This window comes from Ursus maritimus, unplaced genomic scaffold, assembly GCF_017311325.1.
Source record: "Ursus maritimus isolate PB19 unplaced genomic scaffold, ASM1731132v1 scaffold_1, whole genome shotgun sequence".
NCBI classification, from domain to species: domain Eukaryota; kingdom Metazoa; phylum Chordata; class Mammalia; order Carnivora; family Ursidae; genus Ursus; species Ursus maritimus.
The window spans coordinates 88,923,641-88,946,394 of NW_024423343.1; the positions used below are offsets into that span (position 1 = coordinate 88,923,641).

Genomic DNA, 22,754 nt, shown 5'->3' on the forward strand with positions numbered 1-22,754 from the left:
GATCTCTGCTTGGATATTTTGCTGGCCAACCTCTCCAAAACAGTATCCCCCATCAGTCCAACTGAATTTTATTTTTTTCTTGGCATTTCATAGCAAAGGCATTCCATTATATTTATGCGTTTGTCTTTTTCTCTGCTGCTATAAGTTATTTGAGGATAGAAACTTTTTTTGTTCATTTTTTTTATCCCTAGTGCTTAAACTGCTTGACACATGGGATATTTTTTGAATTAATAAATTATTGCAATCCAAGATGAACCATGAAGATGTCTTCCAGTTTGGAAGTTTCAAGAAAGAGAAGGATAAGCTATTTTATTCATTATAACAGTGTTATGAAGGTCAATAATGGTTTGGAATGCAAGATACCTAGATAATCTGCTTCACATATTTAAATGTGATCATACACATTAAGCATACAACAAAATATCACAGACTAGGTGCCTTAAACAATAGAAAATTATTTTTCACAGTTCTACTTGAGGCTCCAAGTCTGAGATCAAGGTGCTGGAAAGGTTGGTTTCTGCTGAGACCTCTCTCCTTGGCTTGTAGATGGCTGATGAACTGTCTTCTTTTTATATTTTTTTTTATTTAAATTCAATTAGCCAACATATAGTACATCATTAGTTTCAGATGTAATGTTCAATAATTCATCAGTTGCATATAACACCCAGTGCTCATCACATCACATACCCATCACCGAATTACCCTATGCCCCCATCCACCTTCTCTCCAGCAACCCTCAACTTGTTTCCTATAGTTAAGAGTCTCTCATAGTTTTTCTCCCTGATGACTTCCTAGTTTTCCCTCCCTTCCCCTATGATCCTCTGTGCTATTTTTTATAATCCATATGAGTGAAACCATATGATAATTGTCTTTCTCTGATTGGCTTATTTTGCTCAGCATAATACACTTCAGTTCCATCCATGTTGATGTATATGGTAAGTATTCATCCTTTCTGATGGCTAATAGTCCATCGTGTGTGTGTGTGTGTGTGTGTGTGTGTACACACACACACACACACACACACACATCTTTATCCATTCATCTATCGATGGACATCTCGGCTCTTTCCACAGTTTGGCTATTGTGGACATGGCTACTATGAACATTGGGGTGCAGGTGCCCCTTCGGATCAATAAATTTGTATCTTTGGGGTAAATACCTAGTAACTGCTGGGTTATAAGGTAGCTCTATTTTTAACTTCTTGAGGGACCTCCATACTGTTTCCCAGAGTGGCTGAGCTAGCTTGCATTCCTTCCAAGAGTGTAAGAGGATTACCCTTTCTCTGCATCCTTGACAACATTTGTTGTTTCCTGACTTGTTAATTTTAGCCATTCTGACTGGAGTGGGGTGGAATCTCATTGTGGTTTTGAGTTGTAGTTCCCTAATGCTGAATAATGCGGAACATTTTTTCATGTGTCTGTTGGCCATTTGTATGTCTTTTTTGGAGAAACGTCTGTTCATGTCTTCTGCCCATTTCTTGACTGGATTACTTGTTTCTTGGGTGTTGAGTTTGATAAGTTCTTTATAGATCTTGGATGCCAGCCGTTTATCTCATATGCCATTTGCAAATATCTTCTCCCATTCCGTAGGTTGCCTTTTAGTTTTGTTGACTGTTTCCTTTGCTGTGCAGAAGCTTTTTATCTTGTTGAAATCCCGATAGTTCATTTTTGCTTTTGTTTCCCTTGCCCTTAGAGACATGTCTAGCAAGAAGTTGCCGTGACCGAGGTTGAAGAGGTTGCTGCCTGTGTTCTCCTCTAGGATTTTGATGGATTCCTGTCTCACATTTAGATCTTTCATCCATTTTGAGTTTATCTCTGTGTATGGAGTAAGAGAATGGTCCAGTTTCATTCTTCTACGTGCGGCTGGCCAGTTTTTCCAGCACCATTTATTGAAGAGACTGTCCTTTTTCCATTGGATATTCTTTCCTGCTTTGTTGAAGATTAGTTGACCATAAAGTTGAGGGTCCATTTCTGGGTTCTCTATTGTGTTCCATTGACCTATGTGTCTGTTTTTTTGCCAGTACTATACTGTCTTGATGATTACACTCCCTGTGTCTTTATATGCTCTTCTCTCTCTGTGCCACAGTGTCCTAATCTCCTCTTTTTATAAGGACATGAATTAGATTGGATTAGGGCCCATCCCAATGACCTCATTAACATTAATTACCTCTTTAAAAAGCCTATCTCCAAATATAGCCTTATTTTGAGGTACTAAAGGTTAGGACTACAGTACATAGATTTTTGGGGAATGCAATTCACCTCATAACAGAGTGGCATTCAGTAGCTATTTGTATTATATCAAGCTCTGTAAGTTTGAGCTGAGAAGTATGGCTTAAAGGCCTTCTTTTTTAAGTATGTTTTTCCTCAGTCAGCCTGCCATAATTCTGTCGGTAGCAATTTATTCTCTTAAAGCTTTCCTTTCTCTCCTGAGATTTTGCTTTAGTACTGCTAAGAGGCCTGGGTGGGATGACAGCGGGAGGTACCACAGCTCATCTCCTTGTTACTTGATAAGCTAGGCTGATCAGTCATTTCTTAAAACCATGAGAACAAGACAGGAGACATAGATTTTGAAGAGAAAAAAGTCTGGGACAGCATGAGCGCACTAATCCCCAGAGGAAATGGGAACGAACAAAGTGAAAGAAAGACAATTTGTCTATTAGCCATTTGCTTGGGTTGGTGATAGTTTCACCAGTAACTACTTCTTCCAACATGGCTAGCAGTGATTTTGCAGCACTGGGACTAAGTCTCAGAAATGGTGGGTATATACTGAATTACTGAATACATTAAGTTCGCCAATATTGAAGAACAATCAACATATATAAGTAGGCTCTGCCTTAGCAACTGACTTCAGTCTAACAGTTAACTCCATAGGGAGTTACAGGATTTGCGAACTCTCTGTCCATTTGAAACCGAGCTTCCTAAATCTCACAAAATGATACTCTGTGCTCATGCAATTGAATAGTTGACTAAACTATATTTTCTTCTTGGTTTAACATACTAACCATTGTTTATCATTAATATTTTAGTCTTCCCTTATTCGGTCTAATATTTATTACCGTTATCCTCAGTTGGTAAAGAAATTTTCTTTCAAATCATTTTTAAATATGCCATTTTGACAAACTCGGACCAAGTGTTTCCTTTGCTTATTACTGCTGTATTTACAAAACAAAAACTTTAAACAAGATCCCTCTGTAAATAACCCAGAATTCACTAATTTCTTTCAGAGGTATGCTCTTTTTATATTAAAATTCATCACTATGGTTCATAAGTATTCTCAGACTGTAGGTTCCAAGACCAATAGTGAGGGTTTAAATTGACCTTTTCAATCCACTGACATTCAAAATTAAGATAATGCCCATCAACTACACTACCCATAGGGCAAAAAAGAGACATAATATCACAGCCAAAATCTCCTGATTTGTTAATAGTTATGGCTATGAATCAGCGAAAGAATGCCAGCCTGCTCCATGCAGTTAGCTTTCCCACTGAAGTCATTTGCAGGGAACCGTAAGGATTGTGACTGCACTGCAGAGGAAATCCCAATGTACACATGGCAGTTAAGGCACAAGCACTTCTACAGAAACTTAATGATGAGCAAAACCCAGAGTATAAGGTATGGAGATCAGAATGCACTTGGATAAACAACACTCTGGTTTTTTATAAAAATATATAAGTTCTATTGCCCCATTTCCCAAATGCCTCCATTTCCACACACCTGATTTTCCTAGATTGCGTTCCTCCTCCACAGCGCAGAGACCTCAGCTCACTGTGGATTTTGCATGGAGACCAGTGTTCTACAACCCAGGAATACTGATTGCATTCACTGTAGCATGGGACTGCCTCATGCACCTGTCAAGAAGAGGAAAAGAAAAAAAAAATTATGTGGAACTATTCAAGTTATATAAAAAGAGCCTATCTTTTAGTAATGCCTNCTGAACATAACCCAAGAACTATACTCTGGCTAAAACAGCCAAATTACACTCCCAAAAAGCAAGATGTATTTGGCTTCTCTGAAATTACTGACTTGCCTAAAGAAACATACAGGGGAAATCAACTAAGACATGATGGTATGCCTTCACAGAGGAGAACAAAGGACAGTCATTTCCTACGACCAAGAATAGGAATTCCATTACCATTTCATTTCCTCAAAGACCTCACACAGCATCTATTAGATGGTCCAGCTCTCAATTATATGGCATACTGTATTCTCAGATGTACTTTAAGATATCAATTGAAACAAATATATGTAAGGAAGATTTACTCTTGAATATAAGAGGTCCTTAGAATGCATAAGAAAAGTGGTATTATTTGCACCGGAAATTTCTTTTTATGCTCCCAAATGATCAATGCTAACAGGTAATCATTTAGCCTCCTGGGTATTGTGGCTTCCTATGAATTCAGCTATTTGTAGGATGTTTTCAGAGCATAGCTATAACACACACACACACACACACACACACACAGAGGGGGAGAGAGAGAGAGAGAGAGAGAAGACAAACACCGCTAGACTGTTAGAGTCTGGGCATGATTACTGACTGTGAATATTTACAAATTTATGGTGAAAACAATGATTACAGTAAATGAATTCTTAGGTTACTTCCCATGCACTTGTTTGTGATGATTTTTTTCCTGAAATTGTATCCCATTGGGTAGTCAATTGAGTTTGCCTCCCTTTTTAAAACTGAACTTAAAATGCATTACTCAATATAGAGCACAGTGCTCTCCCTCAGTAAGAAAAAGTTTCATTGCATGATAGGTTACTCTAGATCACAAAGATGGCTCTAGTATAGCATGCTGATGAAGACTGATTCAACCTATTACCAGAACAGTTAATTAATGCTTTTCCTTTTAAATAAGAACTTAAGCTCGAGTTCTTTTCTCCCACTGCCTAATTCCACAAAATTGTAAATGACGACTAGGCAGTGCTATCCAAACAGAACCATTACTTGCAGGTTCCCACTAAATGCGAGGGAATGCAGTATGTAATGGGATAATCAGAAAACAAGATTGGAGCACTGTCAGCATGTTAGATGGAAGTCAAATGAGAAAAGGTTATTTGTGAGACTACATCTTAGGAATCACAAATAATGTCAGAAACTATTTTTAACCGTGGGGTTCTATTTGGCTCTCTCACGTAGAGCACACAAGGAAAAGGAAAACCACAAAGTGAAAAATACGTGAGGGCAGAATGAAAGGAGATGGGAAAATGGAAGTGGAAATGGGCGTAGGAGAGTAAGGAATTAAGTAATAAAAAAAAGCACATTTCATGCTGTGAATGCTGCCAAGAATGGAATGAAAGGTTCTGGAAGCAGAACCTACATTAGAATAAGGAGGTAATAACTTGTAAGGGAGAAAAGACTGCCCGACTCCTAGCATGGCAGAGGTAAGAGAAAAATCTATAAAAATGGAAAGACATGACCCCAATGGAAGAGACATCTGGAAAGTGAGCTGATGACAGGTGAGGGTTTAGCCAACTCCACTCTATCACAAAAATGAAGACTGAACTGAATTTGTGGGCTCATTCTATAAACTTTTCAACACGTATCAGATAATTTAAATAAAGCTCTTTGGCGTTCATATGAGATACATGAAAGTCTGCCAAAGCACTTTGTACAAACAGGGAGTAGATGGAAATATTAATTTAAAAAGTATTTTCCCATTCCTCATGTGTGAATTTGAGAGCAAACGGATGGAATATCCTGAGAGGGACCTATTTTTCTAGAGCTATCAATACTAAGCAGAGCTTACATTTCTACCCTACTCCTACATAAAGCCCAAAGACAGAAAAATGAAAACCTGTGTAGTTGCATGTTGCTTTGATATACACATTTGAATGTCTGATTGTATATTTGATTTACTATTTTTACTCTTGATGCTTTGCAATTTACACCTAAGCCGAGTAGCTAACCTCAATGAAAAGCTGTTGGAAGGTAGGGAGCATATCTATGTAGGAAGATGTTGACCCACCCTTTTAACTAATGGGTAAAAAAATAGTACCTCTTAAAAAAAGATTCACATGAATTTACTTGATTTTTTGCCCCATATGTATATGCTATTTCAATACCGCTCATACTGTTACTTCTAGCTGATAAATCCCTACCCTTCCTTCAAAGCCCAAGTAAACCCCACCACTTCCACACAGCTTTTCCCATGACTCCTAGTTGACATGTTCTTGGTACTCAGTGACAGTCTCAGTTTTAAGCCGACTTGTAGCCAAATTACAACATCAGGATGCATGTGTACAGGGGCTGAGACAGTGCTGGTGGTTAGAGCCTCATTGTGTGTTGCTGGGGGAGCAGACACATTTAACTCTTAACCCTTTCCTATTTCTCACGCTACTTTAGCTCTTTTTCTCACCTTGGTCTTAAAGTCTACTTTTTACTTTATATAATAAGTCTACTTTTTACTTTAAATAAAACTGAGAAAATAAGCTCAAGAAACACAATTTGTACTTTTCACACCTAAGGATGCTTCTAGCCCTAACCAAAGTCAGACCTGGACAAGCAGCATTTGTGTAGGTGACTTCTTAAAAACTCTTGAGTCTTAGGCAGGTGGAAACTAAGTTTCCATGATTTCCATGATGTCTGTATTTCACAAGACATGGGGGACGGAGCGGGTTTAAAAAGAACTGGCTGAATCTAAAGGGGTCAAAGTTGCTAAATGACCTTCACACAATTCTCTAGCAAACACAGGCCCCAAACAGAATGTGTAAGGGCTATTTTACAAAGCCCAAAGGACAGTAAGAGGAAGCAAAACCAAAAACCTTTTCTTTCCGTTATGGGGCTGGGCTGAAGAAGAGCAATCACTATGTTATCAAAAGGTGCTGCTTGATGATTTCATTATGGGAAAGAAAGGCTGTTCCTTAAGAATTGTGAGAACTGTCTCCTTAGAGTCCTTGTCCATTAGGCATGGAATCTTATAGAGAGGATTGAAAACAACCACAAGAGGCAAAAAGTGCAGCAGGCATTCAAGAATAAAAATTAACTACCCAGCTGGCCAATTTCTTCTCCTGTCAGTCCTTTATGTTCTGGCTATTTCATATTGCTATTTAGTTGGTGCTTATTTCAGTTTTATAATAGAAATGTGTTAAAGCATGGACTTTATCAAGGAATCGTATGGAAATGTTCTGAAGGAGAGAAATGAGCCATGGCAAAGTTAAATGAAAATCATTCCTAAATGGCACAAATTAGGAAGAAAATAACAGGGTTTAATAGGGCCGTAGATGCTAAAAATGCCACTGAAAAATCTAAATCCTCTGAGAGAGGCAACATTTCATTCTCTTAGTAATGAGTTCTATTTATTACATCTTCAGTGGGGAACTGTGTTTTTATAATTTTGCTAGTTACAGAGTCATATCATAAACTCATTCATTGAGTCGGTCTTTTAATATTTATTAAATAAGTCTCTGCTTATTGTAATTGATCATTTTAATTAAGTACTATTTTCTGATACTCGTCTCCAACTATAAACAGACTTCCCTGGCATAAACTCGAAAGCAGGGTCTCTCTGGAGTCAGCAGATGTCATTACTGCATATCAGAATCCTAGGGGTCAAGGGCTCAAATAAAGCAAACAAACAGTAACCACATAAGAATAAAAATAAAGGAAAACTCATGACTTCCAATTTTCTGTAGTAAAAACCCTTTGCTCCAGTGAAGTTGCCAATCAACAAACATATAGAAATCTTCAGGCTGGAGACTTCCATGCTAGGCACTGCAGTTACTTAGTAGAACTTGCCAATTAGTTCAAGACCCCATCTAGGACCAGAAATTCCTGCAAATCCAAGCCAGGGTCTGTACCATTGTAACGTGAGAGGAAGTGGTCTTCTGGGAGTGGTGAGATCAATAAAGCTCTATGGGTTCCATTCTCCCCCAAATGTTGTGAGATTTTCACATAAGATGTACAAATTTGCCTCGAGTCTAGGACCCTCATCTCTTAATTCAAAGAACTTTCCCACCAGCCCTTCTCTACTTGTCTGTTTCCTCTCTTTCCTCCTCCAGGGTTCACACTTTCCCTTCAGAAGGGTCCTCTATACTATACCCTCTCTCAACTTAACCAAATTTTGCCCCCTTATCTCAGTCAGCAACAAAGTTATGCACTCCGCCATTATGAATGACTGGAAAGTATCACATTTACCCAAATAAACTTTTGCTTCCATTTCTGTTAATCATGCGTTCATACCTGTCTGTACTCAACATAATACATGTGGTGCTACAGTTCAGTCCTCATGCAACTGCACCCACATGCTTTACAATGTGCCCATCACTGGCCGCTGGTTATCGATAATACCATATAATGCTGTGTAGAACTTTACAGCTTATATAAGATATTTTATGTCTCAGGTCTCAATCATCAGGACCATTTGAGTTACACAAGGTTAGCAGAATCCCTATTTCTAGGTAAAAATAAATAAAACTTGAAGATGCTCAGTCATTCATGGAGGATGAATGACGAGGCTGGTGCTCAAACTGAGATGAATTTAGAATTCTAGTCTGCTGATGCAAACAGCGTGTGGGTTTTGCCTGGTTGGCTTGTTTGGGCACATTGCCATGCTCCGAGAGTATCTTTTCAATGAGGAAGATAATGCTAATATTTATAAATTCCTAGAAAGGGAAAACCAAGAACAGCATTTTCAAAGATGTCTATATAGTAGATGATGACTTTTACTATCTATCTATCTATCTATCTATCTATCTATCTATTATCTATCTATCTATCTATCTATCTATCTATCTATCTATCTATCTATATCATCAATGCAGAAGCAATTCCTCCTAAGGCTTCCAGGTATGGAGTCTCTTTTCATAATTTCAAAAAACCAAGAAGTATCTCAGAAAACCAACTTCCATTTTTAAAGCAAGAGCAGGCCAGAGACTTTTAGATGGTTGCAATTCTTTGCGTGAATGAGGGGTTAAAAAATTCCACAACTGCTTTAAATTGGTATCTGTGGGAAAACCATCATGCCTATCGTTTGTGCAATGGGTTGCTCGAGGCGGCATTGGAGTCAGGTTTTTTCCTGGAAATCACGAATAAAGCGATCCATACTTGCGAGGTGGGCAACTGTCAGTTCCAGCCTCAATGTTCAAGTCTAAGGCCCTGGCTGTCTTCCTCTTCCAAGACATTTTCTCACGCTAGCTTCTCTAGCTACACAGCAGTTGAAAAGATTTCCTGAGCATGCCCTGAGCTTATCACTATGCCTGGTTTGTGAGATTCACCAGTGCTTTTAAATATGCATCATATGTTTTCTTTTCAGTTTTCACACTAAAAGATCTCAAAACAAACCTCATAATGGTGAATGAGTCTTATTTGCAAAATCTGGAGGCAAACTGTTGAACTTTAAAGCCCACGGGAAGTTTATTAGGAAAGTAGTGGAGGTGGCTACATTCCTCATCCTCTAACAGAAGGTTCTGAGCTAGACGTACAGACGCTGATAACTGCAGCACTGTACCGAGGGGCCTGTCAATGCATTCCCACACCAAACCTTGTCTGTAGTCTCAATGAATAATATGACCTCAGACATACTGCACCACCACTCGTCAAATGAATGCAGCCAATGCTGTGATTAACGAAGTTTTAATTTAACTTGAAAGCACTGCTAAATTTGAAATTGCTCATTAGCAAGTTTCTCTATCCAGGCTGGCTAAGAGTGCAAGATCCTTACAACAAAAACTCAGGGAACTACTGCCTTTACATACAAAAAAAAAAACCTAACAATGAGGCTATGCCTTAAAATCACATTACTGTTTCTATTTTGATAGAAGATATCTTGTACAGAATAGCCTTTTGCTAAAGTGAATATTGAAGAATATTTCTTACTGAGAATGTCTGCACTCCAGATTTTTTTTTTTTACCCTTTCATTTTTTAATGGTCTAAAGCACTTAACCCCTTACCTCCAGTCTGAATACCACTGATGATCTTTTAAGCACAGCGTCATCAGAATCAAGATGAATATCCACTCACAGCTAAGCCAGCTCGGTCATTCACGCAGTCTTATTTTCCTCCCCACAGTGGGGAGAGGGGTGGAGATTGGTATGGGTACAAAGACTGAATAAGTAGGGCCCCAAGTCATGCATGTACTTCCTCCCCTTCCCCATGTTTCCTGCCTCCTTCGAGGATATTACACATGGCCTGAACTTCACAGAGGGTATTCAATGTTGGGGACCCACCAAGTCCTCATGTAAAGTACCATGGTTAAAGCTCACTTATCTGTGCTAAGGGAGTTTAGATAATTTGTAATGGCAAACAAATAACAATTCCTTACTTTTTTTTTGTTTTAATCCATCATACTATATTTCCTTGGTAGCAGATTTACATTTCTTTTTTTTTTTTTAAGATTTTATTTATTTATTCGACAGAGATAGAGACAGCCAGTGAGAGAGGGAACACAAGCAGGGGGAGTGGGAGAGGAAGAAGCAGGCTCATAGCGGAGGAGCCTGATGTGGGGCTTGATCCCATAACGCCGGGATCACGCTCTGAGCTGAAGGCAGATGCTTAACCGCTGCGCCACCCAGGCGCCCCCAGATTTACATTTCTTATTGTGCATGATTGAAGTGACCATGAAACCAGTGTCTTAAAGTGAACTGCATGGTAATGGACAGTCAAAAAAAATGATGATTGTGGAGATCCCATACAGTGCATGATATTCTACAGTAAAGCGCACACGCGCGTGCACACACACACACACACACACGGGCACTGATCGGACTCCCTCTGCACCTGATATGTGGTACAGAGTTGAGGGAACATATTGACGTAGACAAGCTAGGGCAAGTTGAAATATAAAGCCCACACTCTGTACCTCAGCACTATGTAAACAAGCATAAAAGATAGAATAAGAGGGGGAAACTCACTCCAACACCCTGGGAGATGCCACCCACTGCCATGTTGTGTTATGATAAGAAATCAGATGGGATTTTGTAGATTGCTCTTAGCTTGCCAGGGACTACTGTCACGGTGGTCCACTGGATTTTCATAGAACAGATTGCAGTTATCAGTCACACTGAAGTGGAGGGAAAAAACAACCTCCCCACGCCGATATCATGCGTACTTCCAGAAAACTCTGGAAGAGTTGGTCTGAGGCTTGCAATGCATTATCTAAGTGTCAAACAGAAGGGAAAGCTTGGGGGAAAGTCTTTAGTTTCCTTATTGGCCTTTGCTGGGACAGAATCTTGTACAGGTAGCCTCCCACTTACTCTCAGTAGTTGAGACCATCATGCTATCCCTATACCCTAGGATACATGCAACTGTTTCTCTACTCACTAAATGCAAGAAGCCTATGAAAACATGCCTAGGAAATCAATATAATTTGGATGATAAAAAAATGTTATTGTATAAAGAAACAGTTTCATCTAAGTTGCACACCCCTTAGGCAAGAAAAATCCTATGTTTGTGTGGCCAGACGCTCAAATACAAATGCATAAAGAATAGCCCCAGTTAGGATAATCTAACAGGAACTACTTCGGATGAGAGATTTGCTAATCAGGCAAACAAACCAAAATGTAAATATAATTCTCATGAAATGTACACAGGGGCCCCAGTACATAGGAGATAAAGCCTGGAGACTGCAACTAGCTGGGGTAAGTAAATGGGAAAATGTGATTGGATAGAATTTTATTTATAGACAATGGGAGCCACTAAAATTTCTGAGATTTATTATCAAGAAACATATTCCAAATAAAATTTGGGGAACATTAGTCACCTCAAACAGGAGGGAGATGAAAGTGCAGGAGAGCTCTGAGCCAGGCAGAAGTGGCAGCAGTCCCAGTAGGAAGCTACAGTTTGGGAATAATGATCTTCGTAACTGCTATTTCCACAAAGCTTTCAACAGGACAAGGAAGAAGAGACACCAGGATTTGGAAGTGAAAATGAAAGAGACAACCCAAACATCAGTGCTACTTTTTGAAATCATTTAAGATTAGTGTATTCTAGAATGCAGGGACACATGAAAGCTTCCTCTTTTTCACCAAGAGAATTGTGAAGAAAAAGACAAGGCATCAGTTTCCCAAAAGCCCTAAATTCCAGGGAGTATTGCTAATGAGCAGAACAGCAGAAACTCTCGGAATTTGCCCAGAAAACTTTTCATGACATATTTACCATCTTATTTTGTCTTAAGTTGGCTTAGTCAGGATAAATCTGATGCTGTGTATGACCTGAAAAGCAACCTGGTCTTTGGAAGGTTTGCTCGGAACTTAACCAATACTCACAGTAGGCAAGCACAAAACTGACCTCCAGCACCACGAGCAAGAGGAAAGCCTCATAATTGGTGTTGCACGTGCAATGAGAGCTCTAGGCCCATCAGGCTATAGTCTTTTAATCATTACCACCAATAAACCTTACCTACTCTGAAATGTATCAGAGTTCTCATATAGCATTGTTCCAAAGTCAATCCGAAAGTCAAAGAGAACAAAAGGAGCCATCAAAAATTTAAATAAAAAAAAATAAAGAAAATGATGGTCATTTTTCTGTTTAGTAAAACCAATTTAAAAAGAAGGAACAACATAAGAATTGCTGACTGCAGACTCCATTCCTAATTTGGCTAATTTCTAAATGATCCTATCATAACAGGCAGGAAGAGAGGTGATCAATGTATCTTTTTATCCAACAAAAATACAATTATTAATTCCTTATAGGTTGGAGCCAGAGAAGAAAATAATTATAAAATGTCCCTAAAGAGACTTTCTGCACAAAGAGATTATGTGTTGTGTACACACACACACACAGAGTGATCTTTTTCTTCTGTACATAAATGTATAAAGCAGCAGTTCTCAGACTGCATTGTGCTCTAACAGTTTTCCCTGTTAAAATACAAGGCCAGGCACAGCACAAAATGGCTTTTTAAAATATGAACTCTTAGTGTGAGTCCTCCCATAACGAACCCAATATGTCGGGCACAAAGTTAAAGTGAAACCTAGAGCCACACGTGATGTTTTATACCCAGGATAGCACGGCCTGACCTTTGCAGAACTGAGAGGCAAGATTGATGGATAATGGAATCCCTGCCATTCACTTACATGGTGATAAATTGGGATCCTGGCTCCGATTTCCACCCCAGTTTCATCAGGCGGAGACTCTTATTAGGGACTAATTGGAAGCTGCTGCCTTATGGAATAAAGAGTATCTTGTTGCAAACATTCTTCCTCTGAGGCAGACAGTGAGGAAGAGAGAAGGACGGAGGCAGACCTTTTTGGTTCTTCACGAAAGAAAAACAGATGATTGCTGCAGGAAAATGATCGTTTAAGGAAGACCTTACCTGGCCTCCATGTTAGTAAAGTTTATTTTGACCAAAGGGAAGACAGCTGATGGTAAGGCAGAAATCATGTGGAACAAGAGCAAGTATTACTATATGCAACACAAATAATGGACCTATTCCTGGGTACTTGCAAAACACACGTTATTTGAAAAAACCTGAGAGTGAAGGTCTTAAAATGTGCTACAGAATGATCAGTTAACCCATTTACAATAAAGTGGGCATGTTTCTACAAAGTTGGCCCGGATAAACAGTTAAAACAGAAATACATCTGTGCGTGTGCAACCAACAGCAGCCTTTCTGGGGTCTGTACTTAAGGATTCCCGAAATCATATTTTGTGCAAATAACCCTCTCTGCCCCACCAAAATAAATAATAGGGTATAAAGTTATTTTGTGTCCCTGGTTCATACTTTGTGCTAAATAGATGTATATCGGCATAAATATGAATGAGTGCAGAAATATTTCTCTAAGCATGCTTCCTGAAGAGCATACACCTAGACCAAACCAGGAAGCTAAAAGTTTTGCCCTCTTTAGAATTAATTTTACAGGAATTTTAATATTCCACATTAATAATTCAAATCTAACTGCTTATAATTGTACTCTGGTCCCAAGATTTGGAAGTAGATACCCAAATGAATTCAGAGCCTTCTATGTTTTTAGATTTATATGATTTCAAAATTCTCTCATTTCTAAATTTCTGATCTCTGAACACAGATGCTAGTAATGGGACAGTATTACCCCATTTCCCCATTCCAATTATGGATGTCTTGAATAAAGAAACAGGCAAGCTTCTAAAAAGGATTGACTTTGTCTTCCTTTGAAGGCAGGGAATATACGAGATGGTCAGCACTCACCATGCTCGGCTCAAGTCAGACTCCGCTGGCAGGAGCGAGCCAGGCTCATAGTGACTACTGGAGCTTTCAGAAGGTGGAGGTGATACCTTGCATATCTCTTGCATTGCACATAGCATCCAGCATGTGCAGGGCCCTTGACAGACTCAAAATAAATTCCTGTTGAACTAAACTATAGGAAGTATAGGATTTATGGTTCTAGATCTGAGCTGGCATCTCACTTCCGGAGTGGGGTCTTGTTAAAATAGTCTTCCTTCAGGAATCACCCAGCTTTGGATTGATAAAATGGCCTTTGTAGAGCACTTCAGATGAGCAGCATCAAGTACTTTACTGGATTGGATTCCGGTTCTCCATTATTGAATTCTTTGGTGGGATCCTATTAAGTTAATAATGGGGTCCTCTTTGGGGGTGGCTTCATTTCACTCATGGAGGGATCCTTTATACTGTGTGAAAAATGATCTGTGGTGTAGTGATCAGAGAAGGAAGCTATGAGAAAGGGACTTTGTATCAAGTTCTGCCATTGATTTCCTGGCAGCTCACTTAAGGGACCCTCCGGTCTAGCTTTTTCTTTTCATCTCCTGACTTTAATACTTACTTGCAAGAGAAGAACAATAATGATACATGAGCTTTAGAAAGTTTGGGAGTTCACTGTAATAAGTACTATCTGCTTGGAGGAAGGTGAGCATTGAAACATGGAAGTGAAGGCATTCTGAAGCTGAAAGTAAGGTACACGATCACCTAGTCCAACTACACCACTATCTTCATCAAAAACACACCTGTGTTTCCCCGTAGCTAAACCGAATAAACTTTGAATGGTTTCTAACATTGCAAGCTGTAAACCTGGGAGAGATGACAGAATGAAAGAGACAAATGCCTTAAAGTTTTATGCTTTCTCATCCTCCACAGCACTAATACACTGCTGAGAAAAAGATGTACAATCAGTGACAGCTAAGCCAGCAAAACAACTTCAGTCATTCCAAAAATAGCACTATTATTTCTGATAAAGATACACGGGGTATTCACAATTCCATAGTCACATCAATTTTTAACATTTCTTTTGAGCATGAAATGATTCCTCCTAAAAAGGTTAAATCTTTTTATAGCGGAGACATATAAAGTGCCCTACACTGCAAGACTTAATTAAAAACTAACAATTTAGTGATCAATTACAAGCTAGAGTATAAGGCATTGATGAGGAATAGGATGAAGACAGAATGAATATAATGGGAACTATTCTTCATTAGAGATACGTGTTATCTGATAACAGCAGTTACAGATAGTTTAATAGCTGGAACTAGGTGTCTGGTACTCATTCACTCATGCATTAATTTATCAGATATTACTGATGTTCTACTACGTAAGACCGACCCACAACTTCCTTTGACATTGGATAAGTAAAGATGACACAAATCCTTTTCTTTTGCATGTTGGTAAACTATGGCCCATGAGCCAAATACGGCTTGCCACTTTTTCTTTTCTACAAAATGAGATATAATTTACATATCCTAAAATTCTCTCTTTTAAAGTATACAGTTCAGTTGTTTAAAATGCATTTGTAAATTTGTGAAATCATCACTACTACTTCTGATTCAATATTTTCATCACCTTGAAAAGATACCTTATACTCACATTAGCAGTCACTATCCATTCTCTCCTTTCCCCTACTCCTGGCAACTAACCATTAATCTACTTTTTGCCTCTTTTTCTATGGTCTATTCTAGACACTTCTTATACATTAAATCATATAATACGTGGCCTGTTGCATCCGATTACTTTCACTTAGCATAATATTTTCAAAGTTCATCCATGTTGCAGCACGAATAAGTACTTCATTATTGTTTATGGATGAATAACATTCAACTGTATTGACAAACCAAATTTGTTTATCCATTTATGGATAGTTGATGGACATTTGGGTTGCTTTCTTCTGTTGGTTATGAATAATCATGCTATGAACATTTGTGTACAAGTGTTTGCATTGGATATATGTTTTCAACTGTCCTGGCTATCCATCTCGGAGTAGAATGCCTGGGTCATGTGGAAACTGTTTATGCTTATCTGTTGTTAACTTCCAAATAGTTTTCCAAAGTGGCTGCAACATTTACATTTCCACTAGGAATGTACATGGATTATGATTACTCTATATTCAACACTTATTATTGTCTGTCTTTTTGATTTTAATTATAGACATCTTAGTGGCTGTGAATTGATATCTCATTGTGGTTTTGATTTGTATTTCCCTAATGATTAATGATGTTTAGCATCTGAGCATCTTCTCATGTGTTTATTGGCCATTTGTATATCTTATTTGGAAAAATGTCTACTAAGGATCTGTACCCATTAATTACTCTTCTTATTGTTGAGTTGTAAGATTTCTTTATGTTTCTTGATACTAAATCCTCATCAGATAGTTGATTTGCAACTACATTGTCTCATTCTGTGGGTTGTCTTTGCACTTTGATGATGTACGTTGAATTACAAAAGCTGTTAGCTTTGATGAAATCCAATCTACCACTTCTTCCCTGTCATAGCTTGAGCTTCAGGTATCCATTGTCTAATCCAAGGTCACAAAGATTTACACTGATGTTTTCTTTTAAGAGTGTAATAGTTTTAGCCTTTACCTTTTGGTCTTTGGCCCATTTTTAATTAATTTTTCTGTGTATGAAATATACTTTTTTATTTGCATAGCTCTAATTCTTTTGTTGAAATATTAGACATTTAAAATAACGTGGCAACTGTGGAGACCAGCTTCCTCCCTCTCTCTCCAGTATTTGTTGCTGTCTTGTTATTGTTGTTTATTTATCGACTTTTTTGAACTAATTCTAGGAAGTCTGTGTTTATTATGCCTAACGATATCTCTAATGATATGACACAGATTCCCTTTAATGCCTGGCACTAAAAAGTCTCCAGTCTTTGCGGAGGGTCTCTGCGTATGTTGGGGCACACATTTAACCATTCAGCCAGGCAATTTTCTGTTCGCATAGAGCCTGAAGGTGAGCCCCAGGTGAGTCTTGTTAGGGCTTTCCTAAGTATGTGCACGACTATCTACAGGTCCACGGTCTTTTAACTCCCAGCAATATGTCAGAGTTTTTTCCAAACTCCTACGGACATCTTGTTCCCTAGATTTTCCTTTTAAGCTTGTTGTTATTCTATTGTTTGCCCCAACTGTTAGCTACAGTCTCAGGTAGCTACAAGTTCAACAATTACCGCTGATGATTTTGGAGTAATGTCCCCAAGCTTTTCACACTGGGCCAGTTCGGAGTCAGGTCGGACAAAGACAGCCTTGTGAGTGGGTTCTTCCAGGAAGCCACCAGACAGTTAAAGAATGACAATTCTTCAAGAATAGGACTTGAGCTCCAACCTTGTTCAGCCCTCTTCAATGGCTGCCAGACTACTTACTATTATTATTTTTTATGCTACGATTGTGGGCAGCTTCTTTTAAGAACACTGTGGAGCTGGAGTTGTGAGCACTGATGTAAGACAATTTAAAATGTAGTAAGTCTTTCTGTTCTGAGATTCAGCCATTTTTCTTGAATAAATGTTTCCCAGATTGCTACAGCTTTTGATTAATTTACAGAGTCCTGAGAAACGTTATTTGGACAATTTTTGCCAGTTTTCTTGTTGCTTTTATGCAGGAAAGGATTTTGGGAGAACTTTTCTATTTTCACTGACATTGCCTATTTCTTTAAATTTTACTGAGTCACAGACATGCTCATTCATGTCTGTCTTATCTATGACTGCTTTTGTGCTACTGCTATGGCAGAGCTGAGGAGTTGGGACGGAGATCTTAATGCCTGCACAGTTGTATTTGCTTACCCTTTCTCTACATCTCAGTCCATTCTACAACATATTCTCTATGTTATAATCTATATTACATTTCTAATCTTTTAGCTTTTCTATTGTCATTTTATGAACAAGTTTTGGGAGACATTTTCAGATGAGTGTCTTTTTTCAGTATAAAGTTAAATAAAAATGAAATACACTAATCAAAGTAAAGGATTGGTTATTCAGAAAGAAATAGGTCATAAACTTAGAGAAGGATGTACACCATCTTCAACCTACAAAAAGGAAATGACTTTATGTCAACAAAATGAAACACCTGGGGTCAGTGAGCTTTAAAACAGTACCCCAAGTTGCCTGTACCATGTAGCATGGCATATAGCCCTGTTAGCAAAAAGTCATAATTTTTGCTCAGAGAAAAAGGTTTCTGTAGTCCTCTAAGAACACATCTTGACAGATCATTTTAACAATGTTGGAGTTAAATATGAGAATGTGAAATGAATCTTTAATTTCAGCAAACGCATCCTCTTCCTAAATCGTTTGTATATGCCCAGAGCATGAAATGGTAGATGATCCTAAGACTATCATGCCATGACTGTATATAACATAGGACCAGAAAAATCAATCTGACCATTTAGATGATGCTTAAACACAACAGCAGGTATCACATCGTAAAATTTTTTTGGATTTGAAATTCTGCTATCTAACCCCAATTAATAGAAGTTTGAGTAGGTCTGGAGTTGTACATTCTGTACCCTCCCCAGTGTACAGGATCCAAATTACCTAGCCATTTTATTTTTCATCGACAGTCCTTGTAAAACTTTGCCCAGGAAAAAAATCTGGGTTCTCCTGTGACTGACAAACTCACTTTCGGTGTACTTAGCTCCTGACCCTAATGCATCCTAAATATCACTCTAGTCTACTATATGGGTAGCCTCTGAAAACTTCACTGATGTTTTTATGTATTATATGACCAATAACATTTCAAACAAAATTGGGGTGGACAGAAATAGCATATGGATTTATTAAAACTATAAAGGGACTTGAGATTTATATGCAATATTGATGTAAACTTGAAAAAAGATAAATTCCTTTAAAAAACAAGAAGAGATTGAAAGAAAGACAGTTATTGATATGCTGAATGCTATCTGCTAAAAATTTGGCAACCCTAAAGTCAGCATCTCAGTAGGAAGCTATGTATGGAATTCTCAATGCTAAGTTTGGAGTCCGACCATGCACAATGCCATCTACTACGCTCTGAGAGTACACAGCAGATTGAATACAGAAACCTTTCCAGAGCCTGATATATTCTGCTGGTTCGAAAATCTTAGAGCACCATTTTCTTCATTTCAGAAACTAAGCCAGGCATGACCAATTTAAGCAGATATCAATCAATTTCCTGGGTTTCTGAAACAGTCATCTTGCTGATGTAAAGGCATACATTTAAGAGCAACATCTAGGCAACTGACTCTCCTACGGGAAGATTTTTTTCTTCCCTGTGTGAACAATGTTTTGATCAGGATTTACAGAGAAAAAAAGCTGATTTGTGAAGGAAAACATCAAAGCTTCTTTTCACTAAATGAAAACAGTAAAGATCAAAACAGATTGCAACACCAACCTGAGCCTTTGTAGAAGTCCATGTTGGCAGTGCATGACAAGCAAAAGGGAAAGAAAATTATATATGCATTAGTTGAGCTGCTATTATAATGCAAAATTGAAAAAAAAAAGTAGAAATCCTTTTCCCGGGTTATTCAAAATTAATGGTTTACATTTCAGCTAGAATTTGAATGTTTCCCTCCCAATTTTCAAGCAAAATGCCTCCTCTTAGTAACTATGAAACATGATTATGTAGGATAAAGGACACACGGGTCTGAGAAAGTTGAACAGATTTTCCCCAGCTGTCCTCTGGCTAGGAGAGCTGAGTATTAAGACCAAGGCTTAGGGAAATACACTAAACCTCTGAAGCTTGACCCGAACTTCCTTAGTATACCAGTTACCGCTTATCAATCATGGCAGAAAAAAAATTATTTTTGAAAGATACAGCACACGTAGACCAGACTCTTAGAATGTGGTTTCCATGACACTTGTTCCTACTGCTCACTTTTTCCCCACCATGTATCTTTACTCCTTAATCTTAGCATAATTTTAATTTTGAACTTACTTAAGTGGCTAGTGACTGTCGTTTCTACAACTAGACTGTAAAACTGTATGCTCCCTAAGGGCAGAGCCACTATCATTTTTTGGTTGTTGTTCATCATTTTATTCTCAATGCTTATCCAGTGCCTGGCATCGAGTAGATATTTCAAAAATATTTGTAGAAAGATGAATGAATGTAGTCCCAAGGCAATATAAATTACAAATATTATGATACGTCTGAAAAATAACCTAACTCTAAAATCATTTTTCAATTTGAATTTAAGTTTTACTCTTTTATGTAATAGATCAGAAATCTTAACTTACACAATAATAGTTGCAAAGAAACTAAGTTGGGTAGGTCAATTAAACATCCATATACCTGGTATCTTGCAAATTCTAGTCACATTTGAATCAATTCATCATCATCACAATCTATAAGTAATGGTTGCTTACAACCAAAAGCCACTTCACAAACTTAGCAGATGGCTAGACTTACTATTTCAGAGCACTATTAAAATGGATTTGCTGGTTATAAATTATATAGGCTAGTCAAAAGAAGAATATCTTTGGCTTTAGATAGAAGTGGTTACAAGTGGTTAATGATAAGAAACTTAGGAAAATTCCTGGGGTGCCTGGGTGGTACAGCGGTTAAGCGTCTGCCTTCGGCTCAGGGCGTGATCCCGGCGTTATGGGATCGAGCCCCACATCAGGCTCCTCTGCTATGAGCCTGCTTCTTCCTCTCCTACTCCCCCTGCTTGTGTTCCCTCTCTCGCTGGCTGTCTCTATCTCTGTTGAATAAATAAAAATAAAAAATCTTTAAAAAAAAAAAAAAAGAAACTTAGGAAATTCCTGTTATTAGAGAAATGTCTGTTTTGTGATATGATAGATATAACTAACTCAGAGTTAAGTGAAAAATGAACAACGTTCACACATTTATTGCACATTAGTATCACATCTATGGAAGTGGTTCATTTGCTTCAATAGTTAATAGTATTTTAATATTTAAATTAATATCACTATCAAATCTTGATGATTGGTGCTCATGGATTAGAATTTAGATCGATGAACACAGAGACCTGGGTGTATTGCTTGTCTTACTCCTGTGGTTGTGTCAACACCTTGAGTTTTTTTTGACCTGTCCAGAACTTAGAATTAGTAGGGTTCTATGAATACAGCTCCATAGTTCAAGGGCTGCTAAAACTATTCAATTTCAGTTAATTGCCCTTTTATAGAAAATATGTTAAATTTGTGTAAATAACCAATGTGTTATTAACAGTAAAGGCCAAGAATTCTCTCAATGAATAATAATGGGTAATTTCTTTTAATACAGTTGGTTAAATTTCTAAAGGGCAATAAATAACAGTAATCAAAATAACCTCTTTGTTATTCCTCAGGATTTCTACTCAAGTTTTCCAAAGCGTTAATAATCATATCAGATCTGGGAATGTGACTGTACTTGATGAACTCAGTAATTTTCCAGAAATTACATATATTACTTTTTCTTTTTCTGTCTTTTAAAAAATCCTGGTACTACATTGATTTAATCTGTGGTTAAAATATATAATTTTTGGATAAGATGAATCCCCTCTTCTTAATGCTCAAAATTCTTTAAGATACTTCAACCACTCTACCTCTATATGCAGTCTTATGGTTTTTTCTCCCTTAGCTTTAGTCAAACTCCTTTTGACTCTATTTTAAAATGCTACAATTGGGTAAACTGTAATGTGTCTAAACAGAAACTTCCTACCTTTCCCTCTGGACCAAATCCATTTTCATGCATCTAAATACTACTCTGTCTTTAAAGCTCAGCTCAGGTCTTACTTTCTCTTCCTCTAAGTTTCCCAAAATCTGTGCTTCCACACTCCCCTGAATTCCTGAGGCTCAAACAGAACTTCCCACTGATTTGGCCATATATATATATATATATAAGTTCTATGTTCCTAGATAGAGTCTGAGTCTGTTTTAAGATTGGGATCCATAGCACATACATCAGACAAGTTCAAACCAATTCACCTGTCTACTCAAAACACTGCAGGAGCTCCCATTGCACTGAGAACCATACCTGTGGTTCTCTTACTCATGACCCACTGAGCCATAGTGACCCCATCCTGCCCATTTCTCTAAAATTATCTCCAAGTCTCTCCCTGTAGCTCATTCCACTACAGTCACACAGACCTTCATGCTGTTTCTCAGACAAGAAAGTGAAAGCCTGCTTCTGAGTTTGTGTCCCTCCTGTCTCCTCTCCATTATAACATTCTTTCTTTAGGCTGCCACAGCTTCCCTTTGTCCATCATTCTTGGCTATGCTCTCATGTCACTATCTCAAAAAAAATCTTCCCTGATTATTCTATCCCTCTACCCTTGTTTATTTTCTTCACACTACCCATCATTACCTGCAAGGATTTATTTATATGCTTACTTACTTGCAATCTCTTTCCTTCACTAGAATATAAGTTTCATTAAAGCAGAGCTTTTGGCTGTTTTGTCCTGAGCTGTATTCTAAGCCTATGGCAATAGGAGTTACTACATAATTATTTATTTCATGAATAATTACCCTACACCTTGTTATATATTAGGCACCTGGTATAATGTCTTAAGCATGGACTGAGAGGGTTGGTAACCAAAGAATAAGAAAACTTGGTAAAAAGATACTTTGTAGATATGTTGTGTGTGTCAATGTGGTCAGTAAACTTAAATAGAGATAGGTGTTAGAACTCTATTTTCATGCAATATGATTTATTC

General features: G+C 38.0%; 1 protein-coding gene across 1 annotated transcript in view; it reads right to left on the bottom strand.

Annotated features, from left to right (window-relative positions):
- The window catches only part of THSD7B (thrombospondin type 1 domain containing 7B), a 699,268-nt gene that overhangs the window by 90,384 nt on the left and 586,130 nt on the right, over positions 1-22,754 (bottom strand). Inside the window, exon 15 of the mRNA XM_040645418.1 lies at positions 3,715-3,848. Coding sequence (XP_040501352.1) covers positions 3,715-3,848 — 134 coding nt within the window. The remainder of the gene's footprint in view (positions 1-3,714; positions 3,849-22,754) is intronic.